Source organism: Mustela putorius, unplaced genomic scaffold, assembly GCF_011764305.1.
Source record: "Mustela putorius furo isolate JIRA1106 unplaced genomic scaffold, ASM1176430v1.1 tig00000876_pilon_pilon_pilon, whole genome shotgun sequence".
Taxonomy (NCBI): Eukaryota; Metazoa; Chordata; class Mammalia; order Carnivora; family Mustelidae; genus Mustela; species Mustela putorius.
In genome coordinates, this window is record NW_025421506.1 from 6,372,921 (window position 1) to 6,396,259 (window position 23,339).

General features: G+C 40.6%; 1 protein-coding gene across 2 annotated transcripts; it reads right to left on the minus strand.

The window, feature by feature from the left end:
• Positions 1-9,830: 9,830 nt before the first annotated feature.
• Positions 9,831-20,775, minus strand: PRXL2C (peroxiredoxin like 2C). Of its 2 annotated transcripts, XR_006608429.1 has the most exons (8): positions 20,410-20,775; positions 19,910-19,978; positions 18,757-18,810; positions 18,487-18,592; positions 14,914-15,045; positions 12,460-12,632; positions 11,930-11,989; positions 9,831-10,071 (listed from the first exon to the last, which is right to left on the minus strand). XR_006608429.1 is itself a non-coding variant. In XM_004777421.3 (6 exons), the coding sequence occupies exons 1-6, from the start codon at positions 20,617-20,619 to the stop codon at positions 12,505-12,507; spliced, it is 699 nt and encodes a 232-aa protein (XP_004777478.1). In that variant the 5' UTR covers positions 20,620-20,775; the 3' UTR covers positions 11,804-12,504. The 2 variants fall into 2 exon arrangements, 1 of the variants encoding a protein (XP_004777478.1); XM_004777421.3 differs by lacking the exon at positions 9,831-10,071 and having other exon boundaries at positions 11,804-12,632.
• Between the last annotated feature and the right edge of the window lie 2,564 nt (positions 20,776-23,339).

Consider the following 23,339-nt stretch of genomic DNA (forward strand, 5'->3'; position numbering starts at 1 on the left):
TCTGCCTCCTCTCTCTCTCTGCCTGCCTCTCTGCCTACTTGTGATCTCTCTCTGTCAAATAAATAATAAAATCTTAAAAAAAAAAAAAGAGTTTCTTACAGTTTGCCTCCCTCTCTGTTTTTATTTATTTTATTTTTCCTTCCCTTCCCCTATGTTCATTTGTTCTGTTCTTAAATTCCACATATGAGTGAGATCATAAGGTATTTGTCTGTCTCTGATTTATTTCACTGAGCATTATACTCTCTAGCTCCATTCATGTTGTTGCAGATGGCAAGATTTCATACTTTTTGATGGCTGAATAATATTCCATTGTATATAGATACCACATCTTCTTTATCCATTCATCAGTCAATGGACATTTGGGCTCTTTTGGCTATTGTGGATAGTCCTGCTATAAACATTGGGATGCATGTGCCCCTTCAAATCACTATTTTTATATCCTTTGGATAAATAGTAGAGCAATTGCTGGGTCATAGGGTAGCCCTCTTTTTAATGTTTTGAGGAACCTCCATACTGTTTTCCAGAGTGGCTGCACCAGTTTACATTCCCACCAACACTGTTAGAGGTAGTAATTCTCCATATCCTCACCAACATCTATTGTTCCTGAGTCATTAATCTTCCAATGCATTTTTAAAAAAATATTTTATTTATTTATTTGACAGACAGAGATCACAGGTAGGCAGAAAGGCAGGCAGAGAGAGAGGAGGAAGCAGGCTCCCTGTTGAGCAAAGAGCCCGATGAGGGGCTCAATCCCAGGACCCTGAGATCATGACCTGAACCAAAGGCAGAGGCTTTAACCCACTGAGCCACCCAGGCGCCCCCCCTCCAGTGCATTTTTGAAAGCATTTCTTTGCTTTGTTTTCCTTTTGTGTGGCATACAGCTCTAATTGACAGGAGGCCCTCATACTGTTGTTCATACAGATATGAACAACAAAATATCAAAATATGAGCTTTCAGTTTAGAAAAATGGAGAGAAAAGTATACTGGTTTAAGCAGAAAGAATGACGAATGTTGTGCTTATGAGAGATTTTTGCATGTTTTTGGAATTATGAAGCTATTCTTTGTTTACATCAAGTTAGTAAATACATTCACATGTGGCATTTTAAGTCTTTAGGAGTCAAAGTCTGGAAATGTCAGTGATTACAGGCTGCTCTCAGAGTAAAGTTAAATAATAGAGCTGGAGTGATTTTCTTTTTCTTTTTTTTTTTTTTTGGAGTGATTTCTAAAGAAATCTTAAAAATTCTCTGAGTGCTTACCTGTTTTTAAAAAGGGTATAGAAGATTGGCATAATATTAAAAATAATTTTTTAGAAACAAGTTTTACTTCCATAAGAGCTTTGATCAAATACCTCATCATGATGAATAAGGCTAATTACACTGTGGTTCTTGTGAGCTGCTTTTAAAAATTCATGTGCCAACCTCTGAGCACTCCAATCTCCTGCCTTCCCCTCCAAGACCTTCAAGTCACTGGGAGGTTTTCTGCACCCTGTTTATCATTTACTACCCTATTTTATTAGTTGCCCTGATACTCTTCCCGCCTTCCCTAGATATATTCTGAATGATTAAAGGCAAAGATTCTGCCATATCTGTCCTTTAAATCTCCCATAATACCTAATGTGATTGGCCCTGGAAAACATCTTCTCCCTAACTATCAGACCATATCACCTGTAAAGCAGTACTGCAGCCCAGATCCCAACAAGAAAGACATCCCTGTGTTGCCATTCTAGGAGGGAACTGAATGTACAGCTTAGTAAACCTACATGTTTTAAAGGTGTAAAAATTGCTTTTCCACTTTCCATGTATAAATGTAAAACTGTCAGGGTGCCTGGGTGGTTCCGTCAGTTAAGCGTCTGCCTTCAGCTCAGGTCGCAATCCCGGAGTCCTGGGATCAAGCCCAGAGGTGGGTTCCCTGCTCAACAGAGAGCCTGCTTCTCCCTCTCCCTCTGCCTTACCCTTCTGACCCCCCTCCCCGGCTTGTGCTCCCTCTCTCTCTCTCTCGTTCTCGCTCTCACTGTCTCTCAAATAAATCTTAAGAAAAAAAAAAAGTAACATTGTGGACTGCCTTCTTTTTCAACATTTGTGCTGTAAAGGCAATTATTGGACAATAAAGGTACAACCTGATTAATACATCTATAAAACAGGCTATGATATATTCATATCTGTGTGTATGTGTATGTATATATATATTCATGTGTGTGTATATACACACACAGGTATATATATATGCATATACACACACATATACACAGAGACATATATATTCAATTTCAATGTACTGTACACCATTTAAGACTACAAAAGGTACTGGGGCTCCTGGCTGGCTCAGTCAGTTAAGCATCTGCCTTTGGCTCAGGTCTTGATCCTGGGGTCATGAGATTGAGCCCCATGTCGGGTTCCCTACTCAATGGAGAGCCTGCTTCTTCCTCTCTCTCTACCCCTGCCCCCTGCCACTCATGCTCTCTCTCCTTCTCAAATACATACATACATACAAAAGGTACAAAGAATGATACAACAGATATCCCTGTACCCAACTACCTCACTTTAGAAATGAAATTTTGCCAACCCAGCCAAACCCCATTTCTGTGCCCACTAATCACCTCCCCCTTCATTCCCTTGAAGATGTTCATTTTCCTTAATTAGCTGTTTACCACTGCCTTGCATTTCTTTAAAACTGTAAGACATATGTAGGTATCTTTAAATAATATATACTTTTTAAAACTTTATGCCACAATTAATTCATCTATTCTCCTGGTAATAGGCATTTAGGATGTCTCCAGATTATAGTGATGACAAACAATGTCGTTGTGGATATTTTTGTGCATTTCATCTACTTTATATAAGACTGACTCTAGAGCTATACACGTTTTCTATTTTACTAGATATTGTTAAATTGCTCTGCAAATTTTTTCTCTAGTTTATGTTCTGTGAGTGTGTGAGAATACCCATGACTCTATCCTCAACACTTGTCATCATACTTTTTATTTTTTGCCAAACTCCCGAGTATAAAATAGTTTATCACTGTGATTTTAATTTGCAAGTCTTAATTACTAGTGAAGTTGGACATTTTTCCTGTTTATTAGGCACCTCTGAGATTTTTCCCTATGAATTTATAGTTGTGTACCAAAGAATGTGGTCTTCCCTCAAAAGAGGTCTGGCCTTTGCCCTTAGCTTCTTAGAGATAATCCCTAAACTCTTGGAATGTCACTCCTGATAGGAGTGGACTTGCCTGAGGTCATGCCAGACAGACTAATGATACTGTGATTGAAAAATAGTTGTTTACAAAATTACATTCATGTATTTGTCTTTTCTTGTGAATAATTAACTATACCAGCACCACTTACTAATTAATACTCTGTCCTTTCTCCATTTAATCTGCAGCATATGTTAAGTGTGTCTATATGTGTTAGTCCGTTTCTGAGCTTTCTACTCTATTCCATGCCTCTCTATATATACATATGCCCTGCCAATTTCACACCATCTTCATTGTTATGGCTTTAGCCTGCATTTTGATTTCTCATAGAACATGTCACCTCTTGCCTCTTGTTCTTCAGGAATGTCTTAGCTTTTGCTCTTTTTTTTTTTTTTAAGATTTTATTTATTTGACAGAGACAGAGAGATCACAAGCAGGCAGAGAAGCAGGCAGAGAGAAAGTGGGGGAGGAAGCAGTCCCCCTGCTGAGCAGAGAGCCTGATATAGGGCTTGATCCCAGGACCCCGAGATCATGACCTGAGCTGAACACAGATGCGTAACTGACTGAGCCATCCAGGCACGCCAGTTTTATTATTTTTGATTGAAATTATTATTTTTTAACAGTTTTTAAATTTTTTTATAATCATATATTATTAGCCCCAGGAGTACAGGTCTGTGAATCACCAGGTTTACAGGTTTACACACTTCACAGCACTCATCATAGCATATACCCTCCCCATGTCCATAACCCAACCACCCTCTCCCTACGCCCTTCCCCCGCCAACCCTCAGTTTGTTTTGTGAGATTAAGAGTCTCTTATGGTTTGTCTCCCTCCCAATCCCATTCTTGTTTCATTTATTCTTTTCTTACCCCCCAGCCCCCCAACATTGCATCTCCACTTTCTCATATCCGGGAGATCATATAACAGTTGTCTTTCTTCGATTGACTTATTTTGCTAAACGAAATACCCTCTAGTTCCATCCACGTTGTCGCAAATGGCACGATTTTATTTCTTTTGATGGCTGCATAGTATTCCATTGTGTGTGTGTGTGTGTGTATACACCACATCTTCTTTATCCATTCATCTGATGATGGACATCTAGGTTCTTTCCATAATTTGGCTATTGTGGACATTGCTGCTATAAACCTGTGCCCCTTCAGATCACTATGTTTGTATCTTTAGGGTAAATACCCTGTAGTGCTATTTCTGGGTCATAGGGTAGCTCTATTTTCAACTTTTTGAGGAACTTCTACGCTGTTTTCCAGAGTGGTTGCACCAGCTTGCATTCCCACCAATAATATAGGAGGGTTCGCCTTTCTTCACATCCTTGCCAGCATCTGTCATTCCCTGACTTGTTATTTTAGCCATTCTTTTTTTTTTTTAAGATTTTATTTATTTGTCATAGAGAGAGAAGTGAGAGCAAGCACAGGCAGACAGAGTGGCCGACAGAGGCAGAGGGAGAAGCAGGCTCCCCGCCAAGCAAGGAGCCCGATGCGGGACTCAATCCCAGGACACTGGGATCATGACCTGAGCCAAAGGCTCAACCAACTGAGCCACCCAGGCGTCCCTATTTTAGCCATTCTGACTGATGTGAGGTGGTATCTCATTGTGGTTTTGATTTGTATTTCCCTGATGCTGAGTCATGTGGAGCACTTTTTCATGTGTCTGTTGGGCTTCTGGATGTCTTCTTTGCAGAAATGTCTGTTCATGTCCTCTGCCCATTTCTTGATTGGATTATTTGTTGAGTGTGAGTTTGATAAACTCTTTATAGATTTTGGATACTAGCCCTTTATCTAATATGTCGTTTGCAAATATCTTCTCCCATTCTGTCAGTTGTCTTTTGGTTTTGTTAACTGTTTCCTTTGCTGTGCAAAAGCTTTTCATCTTGATGAAGTCCCAGTAGTTCATTTTTGCTCTTGTTTCCCTTGCCTTTGGTGATGTTCCTAGGAAGAAGTTGCTGTGGCTGAGGTGGAAGAGGTTGCTGCCTGTGTTCTCAAGGATTTTGATGGATTCCTTTCTCACACTGAGGTCCTTCATTCATTTTGAGTCTATTTTCTTGTGTGGTATAAGGAAATGGTCCAGTTTCATTCTTTTGCATGTGACTGTCCAACTTTCCCAACACCATTTGTTGAAGAGGTTGTCTTTTTTCCATTGGACATTCTTTCCTGCTTTGTTGAAGATTAGTTGACCGTAGAGTTGAGGGTCTATTTCTGGGCTCTCTATTCTGTTCCATTGATCTTTGGATTTGTTTTTGTGTCCGTACCATACTGTCTTGATGATGACAGCTTCGTAATAGTGCTTGAAATCTGGAATTGTGATGCCACCAACTTTGGCTTTCTTTTTCAATATTCCCCTGGCTTTCAAGGTCTTTTCTGGTTCCATATAAATTTTAGGATTATTTGTTCCATTTCTTTGAAAAAAATGGATGGTATTTTGATAGGAATTGCATTAAATGTGTAGATTGCTTTAGGTAGCATAGACATTTTCACAATATTTGTTCTTTCAATCCAGGAGCATGTAACATTTTTCCATTTCTTTGTGTCTTCCTCAATTTCTTTCGTAAGTATGTCATAGTTTTTGAGTATAGACTTTTTTTGCCTCTTTGGTTAGGTTTATTCCTAGGTATCTTATGGTTTTGGTTGCAGTTGTAAATGGGACTGACTCCTTAATTTCTCTTTCTTCTGTCTTGTTGTTGGTGTAAAGAAATGCAACTGCTTTCTGTGCATTGATTTTATATCCTGACACTTTTCTGAATTCCTCTACAAGTTCTAGCAGATTTGGAGTGGTCTTTGGGTTTTCCACATAAAGTATCATAGCATCTGCAAGAAGTGATAGTTTGACTTCTTCTATGCTGATTTAGATGCCTTTTATTTCTTTTCATTGTCTGATTGCTGAGGCTAGGACTTCTAGTACTATGTTGAATGGCAGTGGTGATAACGGACATCCCTGCCGTGTTCCTGACCTTAGCGAAAAAGCTCAGTTTTCTCCATCGAGAATGATATTTGTGGTGGGTTTTTCTTTTTTTCTTTTTTAACTATTTTTTTTTTAAGATTTTATTTATTTATTTGACAGAGAGATAACAAGTAGGCACAGAGGCCACAAGTAGGCAGAGAGGCAGGCAGAGAGAGGGGGAAGCAGTCTCCCCACTGAGCAGAGAGTCCAATGCGGGGCTCGATCCCAGGACCCTGAGATCATGACCTGAGCCGAAGGCAGAGAATTTAACTCAATGAGCCACCCAGGCACCCCTGCGGTGGGTTTTTCATAGATGGCTTTGAAGCTATTGAGGTATGTGCCCTCTATCCCTACACTTTTAAAAGTTTTGATCAAGAAGGGATGCTGTACTTTATCAAATGCTTTTTCAGCATCTATTGAGAGTATCATACAGTTCTTGTTCTTTATTTTATTAATGTATTGTATCACATTGATTCGCAGATGTTGAACCAACCTTGCAGTCCTGGAATAAATCCCACTTGGTTGTGGTGAATAATCCTTTTAACATATTGTTGGATCCTATTGGCTAGTATTTTGGTGAGAATTTTCGCATCTACGTTCATCAAGGATATTGGTCTGTAATTCTCTTTTTTGATGGGATCCTTGTCTGGTTTGGGGATCAAGGTGATGCTAGCTTCATAAAATGAGTTTGGAAGTTTTCCTTCCTTTTGTATTTTTTGTAACAGTTTCAGGAGAATAGGAATTAATTCTTCTTTAAATGTTTGGTAGAATTCCCCTGGGAAGCCTTCTGGCCCTGGGCTCTTGTTTGTTTGGAGATTTTTGATGACTGTTTCAATCTCCTTACTGGTTATGGGTCTGTTCAGGTTTTCTTTTTCTTCCTGGTTCAGTTGTGGTAGTTTATATTAATTGAAATTATTTTTAATTTACTTTAAATTAAATTACCTTTAACCTTCTCTAACATTGCATTTTGTAGTTAATTGACTTGGAATTGTAGACCTCTTCATTTGATTTTTCTCTGTAGTCCACATTTTATTTAAAGATTTTATTTATTTGACACAGAGAGATACAGCGAGAGAGGGGACACAAGCAAGGGGAGCAGGAGAGGGACAAGCAGGCTTCCGGCTGAGTAGGGAGCCCCATGCGGGACTCGATCCCAGGACCCCAGGATTATGACCTGAGCTGAAGGCAGACGCTTAACAACTGAGCCACCCAGGCACCCCATAGTCCACATTTCAAATGGAGAATGTTGTGTCTCTTCAGGTACTGAGGTACTTGTTAAACTTAGGAAAAATTTTGTTAGATGGAGGATACTTTTGGGGTGCCTGGGCGGCTCAGCTGGTTAAGTGTCTGACTCTTGGATTTGGCTCAGGTCTCAATCTCAGGGTTGTGAGATTAAGCCCTACATGGGGCTCCACACTGGGCATGGAGCTTACTTTAAAAAAATTATTACTCCATATCAACTGCTCATAGATTTTTTTTCCTTTGGTTATTGTGTATACATGCTTAAAAATTGATAAATTTTATCAAAACTACAGTAAGATATCACTTCACACCCATTAGAATGGCCATTATTTAAAAAAGGGTAATAATAATACAGGTACCTGGCTGGCTCAGTTAAGCATACAACTCTTTGATCTCCAGATTGTGAGTATGAGCCCCAGGTTGGATGTAGAGATTTCTTAAACAAATAAACATCTAAAAAAATAGAAATAAGTTGGTGAGAATATAGAGAAATTGGAACCCTTGTACACGGCTGGCAGGACATAAAATGATGCAGCTGCTCTGGGAAACAGTCTGGTGGTTCCTTAAACACGGAATGTCGCTATTATCCCAGCAGTTCCACTTCTGGGTATATACACAAAAGAACTGAAGGCAGGGAATCAAACAGATACATGTACACCAAAGTTGACAGTAACATTATTCACAGTAGCCCAAAGGTAGAAATAATCTCAATGTCCATTGAGGGATGAATGGATAAATAAAATATATATACGTACAATGGAATATAATTTAGCCTTAAAAAGGAATGAAATTTTGGTACATAATACAACACAGATGAACCTTGAGGACTTCATTCTAAGTGAAATCACACAGATACAAACAGATAAATATTATATGACTGCACTTACATGAGGTTCCTAGAGTCATCAAGTTTATAGAGGCAGAAAGTTAGAACAGCAATTGCCATGATAGGTATTTATTTAATGGTACAGTAAGACATAATGATAAAATTCTGGAGATGAATAGTGATGATGGTTGCATAATGCTATGAATATACTTAATGTCACTGAACTGTACACTTAAAAATGGTTAAAATGGTAAATTTTTGTAATGTGTATTTTACCACAATAAAAAATGTTTTAAAAAATGTGTTAAATTTTGGGGCACCTGGGTGGCTCAGTGGGTTAAGCCGCTGCCTTCGGCGGCTCAGGTCATGATCTCAGGGTCCTGGGATCGAGTCCCGCATCGGGCTCTCTGCTCAGCAGGGAGCCTGCTTCCCTCTCTCTCTCTCTCTCTGCCTGCCTCTCTGCTTACTTGTGATCTCTCTCTGTCAAATAAAAAAAGAAAATTAAAAAAAAATGTGTTAAATTTTAACAATTATAGTATCTATTTTGACTGACAGCTTGGACACAATTATACATTATATGTGTACACAACAAATTCCAAGAATGCTCTATAGGTTTCTTATTTTAGTATGGACATTATTTTTATACAATAGGTAATCATTCAAATTTATATAATACAGATATAAAACTGGCATCTTGTACCTATTTTCAAAGTTTTCTGCTAACAGAGCCAGCGTATAAATAGCTGCCACTCCACTTTTTATATGGGTACAAGACAACTTGGAACTGAAAATGAACAAAATTAATTTAAAAGAACTGTTTTTTTTTTTTTAAGATTTTATTTATTTGACAGAGAGATCACAAGTAGTCAGAGAGGCAGGCAGAGAGTAAGAGGAGGAAGCAGGTTCCCTGCCGAGCAGAGAGCCCGATGTGGGGCTCCATGTGGGGCTCGATCCCAGGACCCTGAGACCATGACCTGAGCTGAAGGCAGAGGCTTTAACCCACTGAGCGCACCCAGGTGCCCCAAAAGAAGTCTGTTCTAAATGAAACCTAGGGGTGCCTGTCTGGCTCAGTCAGTAGAGCATGTGACTCTTGATCTCAGGGTCATGAGTTCAAGCCCCATGTTGGGCATGGAGGCTATTTAAATAAACTAAAACTAATTTTTCACAGAATGATATGTAAATATACCTTCTGCAACTGCACATCTTTAATTATTTTCTGGAACACTTTAAAAAAAATAGTTTCTTCAGAGTAGATGATACTGCTTCTTTAGGAAGTTTGTCCCTCAGTTTCACATGGTCCATGTTATCACTCTGGCCCCAGTGGTAGATGGTAATATAAATAAAAATTTTATGCAGATTACTAGCTTATCATCAATCTTTTTGAAAAACAAAAATATTTACTTTTTAAATTAAATATGCACTGGGATGCCTGGGTGGCTCAGTTGGTTGGACGACTGCCTTTGGCTCAGGTCATGATCCCGGAGTCCCGGGATCGAGTCCCGCATCGGGCTCCCAGCTCCACAGGGAGTCTGCTTCTCTCTCTGACCTTCTCCTCGCTCATGTTCTCTCTCACTGTCTCTGTCTCAAATAAATAAATAAAATCTTTAAAAAAAAAAAAAAATTAAATATGCACTTTCATTTTATTAAAATTTTTGTTGCCTCTGATTCATTGTAGAAGTCTTACACCACTTCCTCACTGGGCTCCTTGGTCTATGGATGGATCTGACTGCGGTGCTGCTGTAGCTCTTAGAAGCTCCAGGAAGTCTCAAGTTGCAGGCATAGGTCACAGGCCATACTTTATGCGGTGGTCTTGGTTTTAACCCTCTACTGCAGGAGGCTTTTCAGTTGGCCAAGGAACATTCCTGGGATGAGCACAAACCACAGAGCAGGCCACAGCTTCAGGGCATGGTCATCAGCATTGTTTTTACTTCTTTTGGCTCTGGTCATTTCCTCACTTTTTTATTAAAAGTTCAGCTTAAAAAAAAAAAAAGTTTCTTCTCTGTGAAATGGGCATGATGACCATGTCAGTTCTATAGAGCTAATGAATGTTAAGAACTTGGAATACTACCTGGCAAATAATCAGCACCATGGAAGTCATAGATAGCATTCTTCTAATAGTATTTCTATGTATTTATTGTAGGAAGGTTTTTCAAAAATTTGAGTCTAGTACATTATTTGGTACAGCACATGTTTATATATTTCACAGTACCTAGGACAAATAATTTTTGTATCAGGGTGCCTGGGTAGCTCAGTCAGGCAGGCATCCAACTCTAGATTGCTGCTTAGGTCACCATCTCGTGGTTGTGGGACTAAGTCCCTCATCTGGCTCTGTGCTCAGAGCAGAATCAACTTATCTCTCTCCCTCTGCCCCTCTCCCCTGCCAAAAATAAATAATAAATTTTAAAAAAATCTTAAAAAAAAAAAGATTTTTTGCATTAAATATGTTTGTTTGGGTTGGTGATTTACCACTGCACTGTTCGTATCTCCCTGTATCTCCCTGAGGCCACATAAAGAACATTTATGGATCTTAGGAAAATGTGCTATACATTTATAAGCACATAAAGTTTTGTGTAAGCTATGATTCAGCAGTTTTAAGCCTAAAATCAGCAAATGGGATCTGGGTCACCAGTCCTTCCTTACTATAAAAAACAGCACAAAATTGTTTAATTTTAAATGTCATGAGACATTTCATTTTTATTGATTAAAAACATGATTTTTTGGGCGCCTGGGTGGCTCAGTGGGTTAAGCCGCTGCCTTCGGCTCAGGTCATGATCTCAGGGTCCTGGGATCGAGTCCCGCATCGGGCTCTCTGCTCGGCAGGGAGCCTGCTTCCTCCTCTCTGCCTGCCTTTCTGCCTACTTGTGTTCTCTGTCAAATAAATAAAATCTTTAAAAAAAAAAAACATGATTTTTTACAAACATACACTAAATTTTTGGATACTTGAAATGTATTTGTGTGTGACCTCATATGCCTGACATAAAAGCTTCTAAGTTAAAAGCAGCACATACTTGCTAATAATTACCAAGATTTTGATCTTACTGTACTTTTCAAAAGAATTTTTTCCCAACTAAACCTATAAAAGATGACGACAATACACTAAACAAAAGCAATCTGGCAGCCAAACCAGTGTACATTTAAGCTATAAAGCTTTTTTAGTTTAAACAATTCTTAGAATTCTTTCAAAAAGCATACTGATGGGGCGCCTGGGTGGCTCAGTGGGTTAAGCCGCTGCCTTTGGCTCAGGTCATGATCTCAGGGTCTTGGGATCGAGCCCCGCATCGGGCTCTCTGCTCAGCGGGGTGCCTGCTTCCCCCCCCCTCTCTCTGCCTGCCTCTCCATCTACTTGTGATTTCTCTCTGTCGAATAAATAAATAAAATCTTTAAAAAAAAAAAAAAAGCATACTGAAGCATATCTTAAATACGTAAGAAATTTTTTTCTCCTTTTACTCCTCCCCTCAAAAATCCTAGTGAAATGGGTGTGCAAGGTGCTCTGAACATAGGATATGCAGAAGGCTTGGTCTGCTATATTTCCTTTGAGTAAAGCAATAAGGATAGAAACATGTGGATGGCGGCCCATATAAATGCAGCTTTGTGGAACTTGTTATGTAGGAATATATTCTTCATATAATTTTTAAAGAACTTTTCCTGGCAAACAAAAATGAATCATGCTCATTATAGAATAGTTCAGAGATAAAAGTATGGAAAAGACAATAAAGACACCTGTAATCCTACCACACAGAGGTACCTCCTGGCAATATTCTGGCGTGTTTCTCTTTTTTCCTAAGCATACAAAAATATAAACATATAAAAATGATTATATTCACAGACTGTACCCCTGGAGCTAATAATACATTATATGTTAATTTTTTAAAAAGATTATATTATTTATAGAATTTGATATCCTGCTTTTTTCACTGGATAAAATGGTGGTGAGTTGCTTACCTTTCCATTTATATGTTCTTCAAAGAATTTATTATTTTAATGGCCAACAGAAACTTTCATTTAATGGATATACCATAATGTAAAATAAAGAATAGTATTTCTAATTTTATAGCTTTTAAAGTTTTATATAAACAAACTTTAATTTTACATAAAATTTTAAAAGCTACAGAATTATAAATATGTATCACGTTTTTGACAACTGATGCCTCCTAGCACAAAATAACTGGTATAAAGTCTCTTCGTGTTTTCATAACTCCTCAAAGGCTGGGAAAAGCCAAAAAGCTAGACATTGCACAAGAATACCATACTCTGAACATTTCAGGTCATATTCCAAGGGTCCACAGTCTATACCATCACACATGGATAACCGAAGGTCTGCTTGTAAAGTCCACGTGCCGAACTCCTACAAGCTGTAAAAGAGAGTTGATGGGTTTGTGATCCAACCTATTTTTATCACGGTGTATAAAATGGATGTTGTTACCTAGGAGAGAATAAAAGGCAATTGTTGGCATACAGTATTATTCATCAGATTTATTGCTTATTAGAACCAGGAACCTTTTCAACTTTTAATTAGTCTAAAGGGAAAAATTAATTGCCTGGAGTTCATAATATTCTCTATATAATGCCCTAATAATTTTTAATTGAAGTAATAAAGCATGACAAGAATTATGGTTAAATAAAAGTGATACTTAATGTTTTATGAGATCCAAGGGGAAAGATTCTTAAATTATAACCTCTGTTAGGTTTTATTAGATGTAATTAAATAAAATGTCCTGTCAAACAGACAGGCAGAATACGAAACTAGCATAAATATCAAAGCTGGAACATCACATCTGTTTCTTAAATGTAATAATGGTATAAATCACTTGCTTCAAAAAAAAAAAATTCACTGCCAAACACTGATTTAATAGCCTATCTGCATTATAACCATAGACCAAAAGAGGCTGAAAAATCAGGGCATTGATACAGTTAGTTACAATACACTTAGACATTCACAATCCTTTTATCCACTCAAATTGAAAGGTCATAATTTATAGGTCTTTTTTACTTTGATTCAAGACCAGAATTTTAACTTAAAACATAAGATTAAATATTAGAAGAGGCATGTTTTTGGGTGCTGGGTGGCTCTGCCTTTGGCTCAGGTCATGATCCCAGGGTCCTGGGGGATTGAGCACCACATCTCAGGGAGCCTGCTTCTCCCTCTGCCTGCCGCTCACCCTGCTTGTGCTCTGTCAAATAAATAAATAAAATCTTAATTTAAAAAAAAAAGCACGTTTTCTGCATTGTACTTACATGCTGTTTACAGTAATCACTATAGATTTAATATCATAAATTGGCTTATTATCAAATAAGGCGACATGAAATATAGGTTTAACCATGAAAGGTTTCTGTAAATAAGTATACCCAGCTCTCTCCTTAGAGAAGCTACATTTTCTCCAGCAGGTAGTATAAAATATTCTCCTTCTTGAGTATGTTCTCAACTTGGGACACAAATGATGCTCTCTGTGTGCTTGTCACTCTTACACACCTGAACATGTAGTCAAATGATCCTGAGACATGGAGATTAGGGACTCAAAACCCTCTGAAGATGGAAACAAGCCATCCAAAACTATGGCTCAAGGTCATTCAGGGCTAATCTAGAGGACTCATTCTCATAGAACAGGGCTTGTCTTTTTTTTTTTTCTAGTTTAACTGGTGTAAATTCACAAGGGAAAGAGATTAAATTACAGGTTTTAGCTAGCTAAAGAGCTCCAGCTGCAGAAAGCTAAAAAGCCACAATGCTTAGTCAAAAGCCTCCTTCTAAAGACCTTAAGACATGTGGAGTTCATTAAAGTAAATGTTAATTTTATAACTCTTAGGAGCTATGCTCGCTTATGCAGACAATTTTAAAGAGGAAGAACAACCAAGAAAATCAATTTACAACTTAGTGATTTATACTGTTATATGTGAGTGCCTGTCCCTGACTGTGACACTTGACCATGGTAGAGATCCAACACTCAACCATTTAGCAGTGTGGAGCTAAAGAAATTTCAGGTGGTCCAAACTGATCAATAAATCTATTAAAACTACGTTGCTTAGAGTAATTGTTACTGAATGAGTTTTCTCTACAGCTGACTTGCTTTCTGACACTGAGTAAGTCTTCTAGTCTTGTTAGATATAAATGACTAGACGATTCTTCTGTTGAGGAAAAGAAAAAAAGGAAATAAAAGGGGTGATGGTTTGTTCTATGTAGAAATGTTTACTTCTGTGAACTTTTTTAAAAAAAGATTTATTTTAGAAAGACAGCATGTGAGTGTGGGGGTGGGGGTGGTAAGGGAAAGAAAGAGAGAAGATCTCAAGCAAACTCCCTGCTGAGTGCAGCCCACACAGGGCTCAATCCCAGGACCCTGAGATCATGACCTGCACTGAAATCAAGTATCTGGCGTACAAGCAGCTGACCCACGCAGGCGCCCCTCTTCCATGAACTTTTCAAAGAGTTTTACTGACAGATACACTTCACCCAACCACCACTGACTTTCCCATCCCAAATACCTGAAATCACTCAGGCACAGAGTAATGGGCACATTATATCCAGTAAATAGGCACCAAAATACACAGAAGCCTTAGCAAACAAAGGTAACCCCTATAAGCATAGAATTGCGACTGTTACAATGCCGAATTGCGATTTTTACATGGAATCTGTTTCATGAAGAAACTGTGTGGCCTCCTAACTTCTAAAAGGCACAAAAAGTGTGCCACTGGACCCGGGCTTTGATGTTTACCTGGACCTAAGATGAGGGTTCCACCCTGCTGAGCAGGGTCTCCTTGAAAATCAAAGAGAGGGCCAGTCACTGCTCTCCACAGACTCCGAATGCTTCCTGAGAGTATGTTCGATTTTATGTGGGGGCTGTTTCCTGAAATATTGAGAACTGTCTTTAGATGTTATCATTTTATACTCAATTAGATATCAGAAGATAATGTAGTGCTTCTATAAAACATTCTTTTTTTTTTTAAGTCGACAGAGAACATACACTGGTTTTGGTTGTATAATGTGGTGATGCCCAGCTCTGTACTTGGGCTAGGCTCACTACAAGCATAGCTGCCACCTGTCACCATACGATGTTCTTACAATAACACGGACCACATTCCCTATACTGTACCTGTCATCTCTATGACCTAATCATTCCATAACTGGAAGCCTGTACCTCCCACTCCCCTTTACCCATTTTTGCCCATTCCCCTTGAAAGTTTCTTTCTTGTGTTCTCCTGTGTTAACTTGTCTTCTTTTCTCCCTTCAAAGAGAGGTTTCTCAGCCTTTCACAACTGACATTTTGGACCACATAAGTCTTCAGCCAGTGCACTGCAGGGTGGTGAGCAGCATCACCGTCCTGCATATCCACCAGATACCACAATAGCTTCACCAAGTTGTCACAAACCAAAAAGGTCTCCAGATAACACCAAATGTACCCCACTGGAGAACCATTACTTTAAAGTGATGATATACCCCAATCACCTGCCACAGAAAAATGTCCGCTACAGACTTCTCAAACTGACAGTGTTTTCCCCCACCTTTTTCTTTTTTAAAGATCTTATTTATTTATTCATGAGAGAGAGAGAGAGAGAGAGGCAGAAGCTGAGGGACAAGCAGTCTCCCTGCGGAGCAAGAAGCCCAATGTGGGACTCAATCCCAGGACTCTGGGATCATGACCTTAGCTGAAGGGAGAGGCCCACTGAGCCACCCATGTGCCCCACCTTTTTTTTTTCTTTTTAATATTTTTAAGTCCTCCCCATAACCAACATGGGACTCAAACTCACAACCCCAAGATCAAAAGTCACATGCTGTACTGAGTTAGCCAGGTGCTCTTAATGCTTTCCCTTTTAATACATCATTTATCCCGTTTAATTTCTCACCTACTAATAGGTAACTATTAGTTTCAACTATTTCAAGAGCCACTGCAGCACAGGACTAATATATGCTCATCAAAACCCATTTCCTCTTTCTGGGCCTACAGCTAACCTATATTTCCAGTCCTCCCGGCAGTTTGTTATGGTCATGTGACTATGTTCTAACACATGAGTAAAACGATACAGGCCACTTCAGGCCCGCTCCTTATGACCTCCATGTTCCTTCTACATTCTTGGAAGCCCTGGGCTGAAAATGACAGAGCAATAAGATGAAAGGGGCCTGGGTCCTTTCCCCTGTGTCCCTGCCTGGACTGCTACTCGGAGGAAAGACATCTGAATAGATACACCCATCTTGAACAGAAAAAAAACTAACCTCTACTATGCTGTGCCACTGAGACTTTGGGAGTTGTCTGTGACAATGGCTACTCCAGCTGCCTGTCCATCTTCCTTGACTGTCAGTTTTTCCCCCTTCTTTCCCACAGTGACTAATACTTCACTTCCGCTCCCTCTGAGCAAAGGGACCCACTCTCTTTACCCTTCTTGTAACTTATCTTTCTCCTATCCCTGCCTTTTATGTCTTGCTTTTGGCTTTTTGTTTTGATGATTATGGGGCCTTTAACCTGCCTGAATCCTTAGTATTTCCAGATAACTGGAAATTTCCCTTCTTCTCTTCTATTTTTCTCATGTTTCTACATGATGGACATTTATCTGACCAAGGAACAAATAAACAGGCCTGTTACCTTAGAGACATAAGTAAAAAACTAAATTTTACTGTTTTCTAAGATTCTGTGTCTAAAATAAATATTCAGAAACCCAAGTTATCTCTTCATATCCAAAGAAGAGATTTAATATTTCTAAATATTTTAATATTTAATATTTCTAAAATTTTAGAAATTTAATTGGAGATTCCATGACCTAGAATTTAACAATCATGCTTCAAACATAATCTAATTTTGCCCATTTGAATTTAGTTCTTATGTCTATAACTCCTGTTTTTCAGTATTCTATAAACACATTACTCCCTGGCATTTATGGGCTTTATTTTCTTATTCTTTGTTTTTATAAAATGTCCACTAATTTAAAATCATTATATTTTTTAGAGTCTTAATTTTCAAGTGGGGCTATTCTGAGACTGATTCTGAAATTTCTGCTCTTTCAGAGAGAAACTTTTATTATTTTATGTATTTCTTTAAAAATTATTTATTTATTTATTTGACAGACAGAGAGATCATAAGTAGGCAGAGAGGCAGGCAGAGGGAGAGGGAGAAGCATACTCCCTGCTGAGCAGAGAGCCCCATGCGGGGCTCCATCCCAGGACCCTGAGATCATGACCTGAGCCAAAGGCAGAGTATTTAACTCACTGAGCCACCCAGGTGCCCCAGAGAGAAACTTTTAAAAGATGATTTTATGAGAGAATAATATTTTCTGGTTGGAAATACAGCCCTTGAACGCAAGTCACAGGAGTTTAAAAGATTTGACTATACCATCTCTAACAATTATAAGCATGTATTTTGTTTAGAATTCAACTGTTTTCTTTGCAATTCTGTATTTTTATTGAGCTGATGAACTGTGAAGTGTTACTAAGGTGAAACTCAACAGTTTAGATCTAAAGTGCTAAGTGATAAACAACTTGCACATGCTGGGACTGTTAGAACACAGAAACCATCTACCATTAAGTAAGGTTCACAAAGTATACATTGCAATTTCCTATACCAGGAAGAAAAAGAAAAGAGCACACTTGGTGTGTTTATGCTAGCTCATTAGTTTTAATAAAGTTTAGGCTGCTTTCCTTAAAAACATCAGTAAAGGGATCATGTCAACTTTATGTCATAAATAGCTCCTGACCCATCCCCTCCTCTCCATCTCTGCTGACATTTCTTTCTAGCCTATCACTCCAACCTACTACAGCCGTATCACTAGCTCTGGTTTGGTGAGTTCCAATTACTCATCCACACTGAACACAGGATTATCATTTCGCCACTTCAAATGCTTGTATGACATCCCCACTCCTCCAGAACAAATCCAAATTCCTTGGCATGTCACCCCAGACTGTGCCTGTATTAGCCACAACTTGTTAAAAATACAAAGGCCACTTTCCTAACTTCAATACCTTGGGGTAAGCATGGCAATATCTTCTAAAACCTTGTTCATTACACATGCATGTACTCTCAATCTTTATGAAAATGATTTTTATTTCCACAAAAATAGAATCATACCTAAAACACTGTTCTGCAACTTGCTTTTTTCACGCATTTAGTATTTCACAAATAGATTTCTATGTCATTACACCCAGGAAATAAATCTTTGAGAGCTTGGTGTATCCTGGCCCACTTACCAGAATCATAAAAAGCAGCCTGATTTATGAATTTACCATTTGTTTCCCTATGCATACATACAGAAATGTGCAAATGCACCATCAGTGTTTTCTGATGAGACGTGTCATGTCTTACCTGAGGAGGCAATTTCTTCACCTCTTTTCATTCCCAATTTTTTATAAATTTCTCTCTCAGGGTCAACATAGATTTCATGAGAATACCCAGTCAGTTTGCAGAAAGGCTAAAAAAAAAAAAAAATGTATTTGGAATTTAAGTAAAAATGAGAGAAAAGTAATTATAACCTACCTTTATTTTAGCAAACTTAACCTACACTTAGTGGTTCAAATAAAATAATTTTTATGTCTGAAACAGATATGTTAGTTTCTCAATTTCTGATATATTTACCTCAATATGATGATAGGATGACTGTCCAATCACTATTAGAGTGACGTCTGCTTCCTTCAGGAGAGGAAAGGGACAATTACATATTACCAGAAATTATACATGTTTTATAAAACCTCCCCCTGTCCAACTCTTTTGCTCCATTCTAATGCCACCTACAGGCTTATAGAAGAATGGAATAAACAGCAAAATTGTGTGAGTCAAAGCAAAGCAATATATGCTAAAATGTTCAGTTAATTCAGTCAATCTCTTGCTAAGAACTTCAAAATAATATACTCAACAATTCTCAAAAAAATCTATGCTCCCTCCAAAGGCGTACACTAAACAAGAATAAAAATTATTTAAGTAGGGCTAATCAGACAGTTTTATTTTTTTACATCCCTATTCATAACACCTGATGAAAACAGATCTTAGCTTTATAAAGGTTGTCCAATTCCTTCACTGAAAAGCTCACCTGGGGACAAATGTGACCATGATAATATGTATATGGTTGTCACAGGAACGTGGGAGGCACATCCTAACAAATACAAATTTCAACCCTTAAGCTATATTTGTATTTTCCTATACATGTCCTATAATGTACTATTTGGAGTGTTCTTACTTAAAAAATAAGGGGGAGCGCCTGGGTGGCTCAGTGGGTTGGGCCTCTACCTTCGGCTGGGGTCATGATCCCAGGGGCCTCTGGGATCCCGTGTGGGGCTCTCTGCTCAGCAGGGAGCCTGCTTCTCCTCATCTCTCTCTCTGTCTGTCTCTCTGCCTATTTGTGATCTCTCTCTCTGTCAAATAAATAAATAAAGTCTTTTAAAAATAATAAAAAAAAATAAGGGAAATAAAATAATTTCTAGCGTTTGTGCTTCTGGTCATTATCAACATTTGCCAACAGGTTACTTACAACGTTATTATTACAGTTAGTATATTTATAAGCAGGCAGTAGTGAATAAAGCAGGACAGAAATAGATCTCTAACGTCTCTCTCCTTTTTTGAAAGTGTTGGAGAGATGTTTGGGAAGGTGATAATCTGGGCTTGCAAGGGGGTCTGTTCTGGAGAGGTGTTGTCCTATGCACCTCACCCCACCCCGCTTCTTAGAAATCACAGGTGACTTTGACAAGGTCGCCCTGAAGCAGGGTACGCTGCTGTTCAGTCTCAGGAAACTTACCTGTAAAAAACTCTTGGGGATTTTGGCCAGATCTTCTACGTATTCCTTGCAAATGTAACACAGGAAATGCTGAAATCCCAAAACGGCAAAAAGGACAAGTTAGCAACTAATATCTCAGGATTCAGAAAAGACCAAGTACTTCGTTACGCGTGACGCTAATTAACGCTACTCACAGCGGGTAGAAAAAGGGCAAAGGGCGCCCAAGAGGCGTTAATATTGGGCCGCACCCACTTCCCTAGGCCTTCTCCTTAGCTGGGAAAAGGGACTTGGCTTGGCGGGCTGGTTTTCCATTCTAATAAAGGCAGCGAGAGAAGCAGTTCGCATTCCGGAAACCTCTAGTGGACGGCAACGGGAAGGGCCACGGCCCAGCAGTACCGCGCTCTCGGGCCTTGAACCTCTCGAAGGACCCGATGTCACCCCAGCCGAAGCTGTAGAAGCAACCTCCATCCCAGCCTGCGGGCCAAGTCCCTACTCCGGGCCGCCCCGTTGTCTGCGCTCACCCTCACGAAGACTACGACAGCCCGACGCTCCCGAAACAGCGCGCCGAAAGGCACCTGCCTCCCGGAGGCGTCCAGCACGGGCAGCTCGGCCACCGCTGCGGCCAGGGGCTGCCCGCGCTCTGGGCCGCTCGGGACTGTGGCTGGGGCGGTGCGACCGCTGACCTGCCGCGTGACTGCGGCGAGGGCAGGGTCGACCTCTGCACCCTGCATCTGCCCGCCGGGGTTCGAGCCCACCGTCCCCAAAGCGGACAGCACAGGTTCGGGGAGCCGGGTCGCGGCCAAGCGGGGCTCAGGGCGGAGCAATCCCGGAGGAGCACTGGGAGCAGGGTGGGGCGGAGCGGAGGGCGGAGCGGGCGGGATGCAGGGGGCGGGGCTACGTAGGGTCTCTAGGGGCCCCGTGGAGCTTCCCCGCGGAGGGGGGGCGGTGCAACCTGGGAGGGGCGGGGCGGAGCGGAGCCTGTCCTGGGGGGGGGGACAGAGCGCAGGGCGGAGTCGAGGGGCGTTGCCTCGCTGGGTTTGATGCAGCTGGGGCGCGGGGTCCTGGGCGCTGGCAGTCGGGACAGGACGGGATACGTCCAGCTGCGCAGAGGTTGGGTGTGCTCAGAACAACCAAATCAGTGAGCAACAGTGCTGCTGCCCCTCGGAACAATTTGTTACTTAAACTGTAACCCCTGGAGGATTTTACTAGTTGCCAAGCACATTTAGACATGGCCTTAAAAAAATACTGATACTGACAACAGGTCTTTGGGGAGAAGGACGATGTACAACCGTGAAGCTGGGCAGCTGGGGATGCCTGGCTCGCTCAGGGCAGAAGGCCGTCCCTTCCCTGAAGCAGGGCAGCCGGGAAGGCCTGGCCCGCCCAGGGCGGAACGCGGCCTGCTTCAAGGAAGCCGAGCACCGGGGAACGCCCGGTCAGCTCTGGGTGCAACGAAAACCGCCTGCTTCCCTTTTTCCGTGTCGCTCCTTTCTCTTCTCAGAAGTGCTCATTGTTAGTTAGATGAGTCCTTTGAATGTGCTTGGTTAACTATAAACCGTACCCTCCTCCTTGCTGGCCTGCAAGACGTGACTAACGTTTGACCTTCATCAATCCTTCTATTGGCTATTGTTTTCTATCTAATAAAAGTGAGACTGTGGAGTTGCTCGTGGTAGCAGTCCTTTTCGACTGTTGGCCCCTGCTCCCAGTCTTTTGCAGCTGACTTGTTTGTGCCTAATTCTTCTCTCGTCGCCGACTGGAAGCGGCACAACAGATTTGTTGTATTTTCTTCTATTCCGTTTTTCACCCATCCCCTCCTTAGGTCTGGTGTTTTGTTTTTGTTTTGTTTTGTTTGAGGTAAAGTTGATGTACATCTTACATGTGGAATTAACTTTTATTTATTCATTTATTTTTAAGACTTTTTTTTGGGGGGGGGGGCTCTGGGTGGCACATTCTGCTAATCAAGTTGGACTCTTGATTTTTTCCTTGTGGTCCTGATCTCTGGGTGGTGAGCTTGAGCCCCTCCTCAGCAATCCATGAGCACAGTCTACTTCAGATTTTCACACCCCCACCCTCTTCCTCTCCCACTGGCCGAGTGTTCTTTGTCTCTCAAAGAAGTAAATAAAAGTTTAATTTTAAAAAGGCTTTTTGGGGGACAGACACCAGGGTGGCTTAGTCCTTAAACGACTGTCTTTGGCTCAGATCATAATCTCAGGGTCCGGGGATTGGCACCCTAGTAGCAGACATTTTTTTTTTAAGATTTTATTTATTTGACAGAGAGAGATCACAAGTAGGCAGAGAGGCAAGCAGAGAGAGAGAGAGAGAGGGAGGAGGAAGCAGGCTCCTTGCCTAGCAGAGAGCCCGATGTGGGACTCGATCCCAGGACCCTGAGATCATGACCTGAGCTGAAGGCAGAGGTTTAACCCACTGAGCCACCCAGGCAGCCGGCAGACTTTTTTTTTTAAGTAGTCTCCACCCCCAGCATCATGCAGGGCTTGAACTCACTGTAAAGACCTATTTAGCCAGAGTGACTCCATCTTGGTTAAAAGCCATTTTGTTGTTTGAGCAGTAAAACTTAAACTGACCCTGCCCCCCTCCCCCCAGAGAAACTTACTTAGAAGGTCTGGGAAACCAGTAAAATATGGTCAGCCAGTTCCTGATAACAGAGCCCAGAATACAAGGATGAGTTGGGCCAGGTGGAGACATCCAAATCAGTAAGAAACACACATACTTTTTCCCTAACCACCAAAGAATGTAAACCCCGCCATTTGGGCGCCAACCTTGAGCACTAATTCTGACCAGAGTAATAGTTTGGGTCAAAAGCTACTATAGGGTAAATTGTAATTCAATTGGCCACCTGCGTGTGACCTAACATGACTACAATCTCATTGGCCACCTATGTGTGGCCAGACTTTTACTCTATAGAAGGTAGTCTGTAAGATGGGGAGGGGTCGCCCTCTTCGGAGGCGGCCCTGACCGGTCAGTCAGTCAATTCTTGAGCCTGTAAGCTGGAGGTGGTCACTCTCTTTGGAGATGGCCCTGGCCGGTCAGTCTGATTTCTAATACTTGGCATAAAATAAAGCTTTAAATAACTTTCACTTTGTCTCAGTCTTGTTTCATTTAATAACAGACCTAACACTCAGCAAACCCAGACCTGAGCTGAAATCAGGAGTCAGAGGCTTAATTGAGCCACCCAGGCGCTCCAAGTTAAATTTTATTTTGAAAATAAATCTTTAACTTTTTAATTTAAAAATTTCTAACATTTTATCATGGACACTTTCCTTTTTAAAAAAAAAAATTCTCTCCTTGGGGCACCTGGGTAGCTCAGTGGGTTAAAGTCTCTGCCTTCAGCTCAGGTCATGACCCCAGGGTCCTGGGATCAAGTGCCCCATCGGGCTCTCTTCTCAGCAGGGAGCCTGCTTCCTCCTCTCTCTCTCTCTGCCTGCCTCTCTGCCTC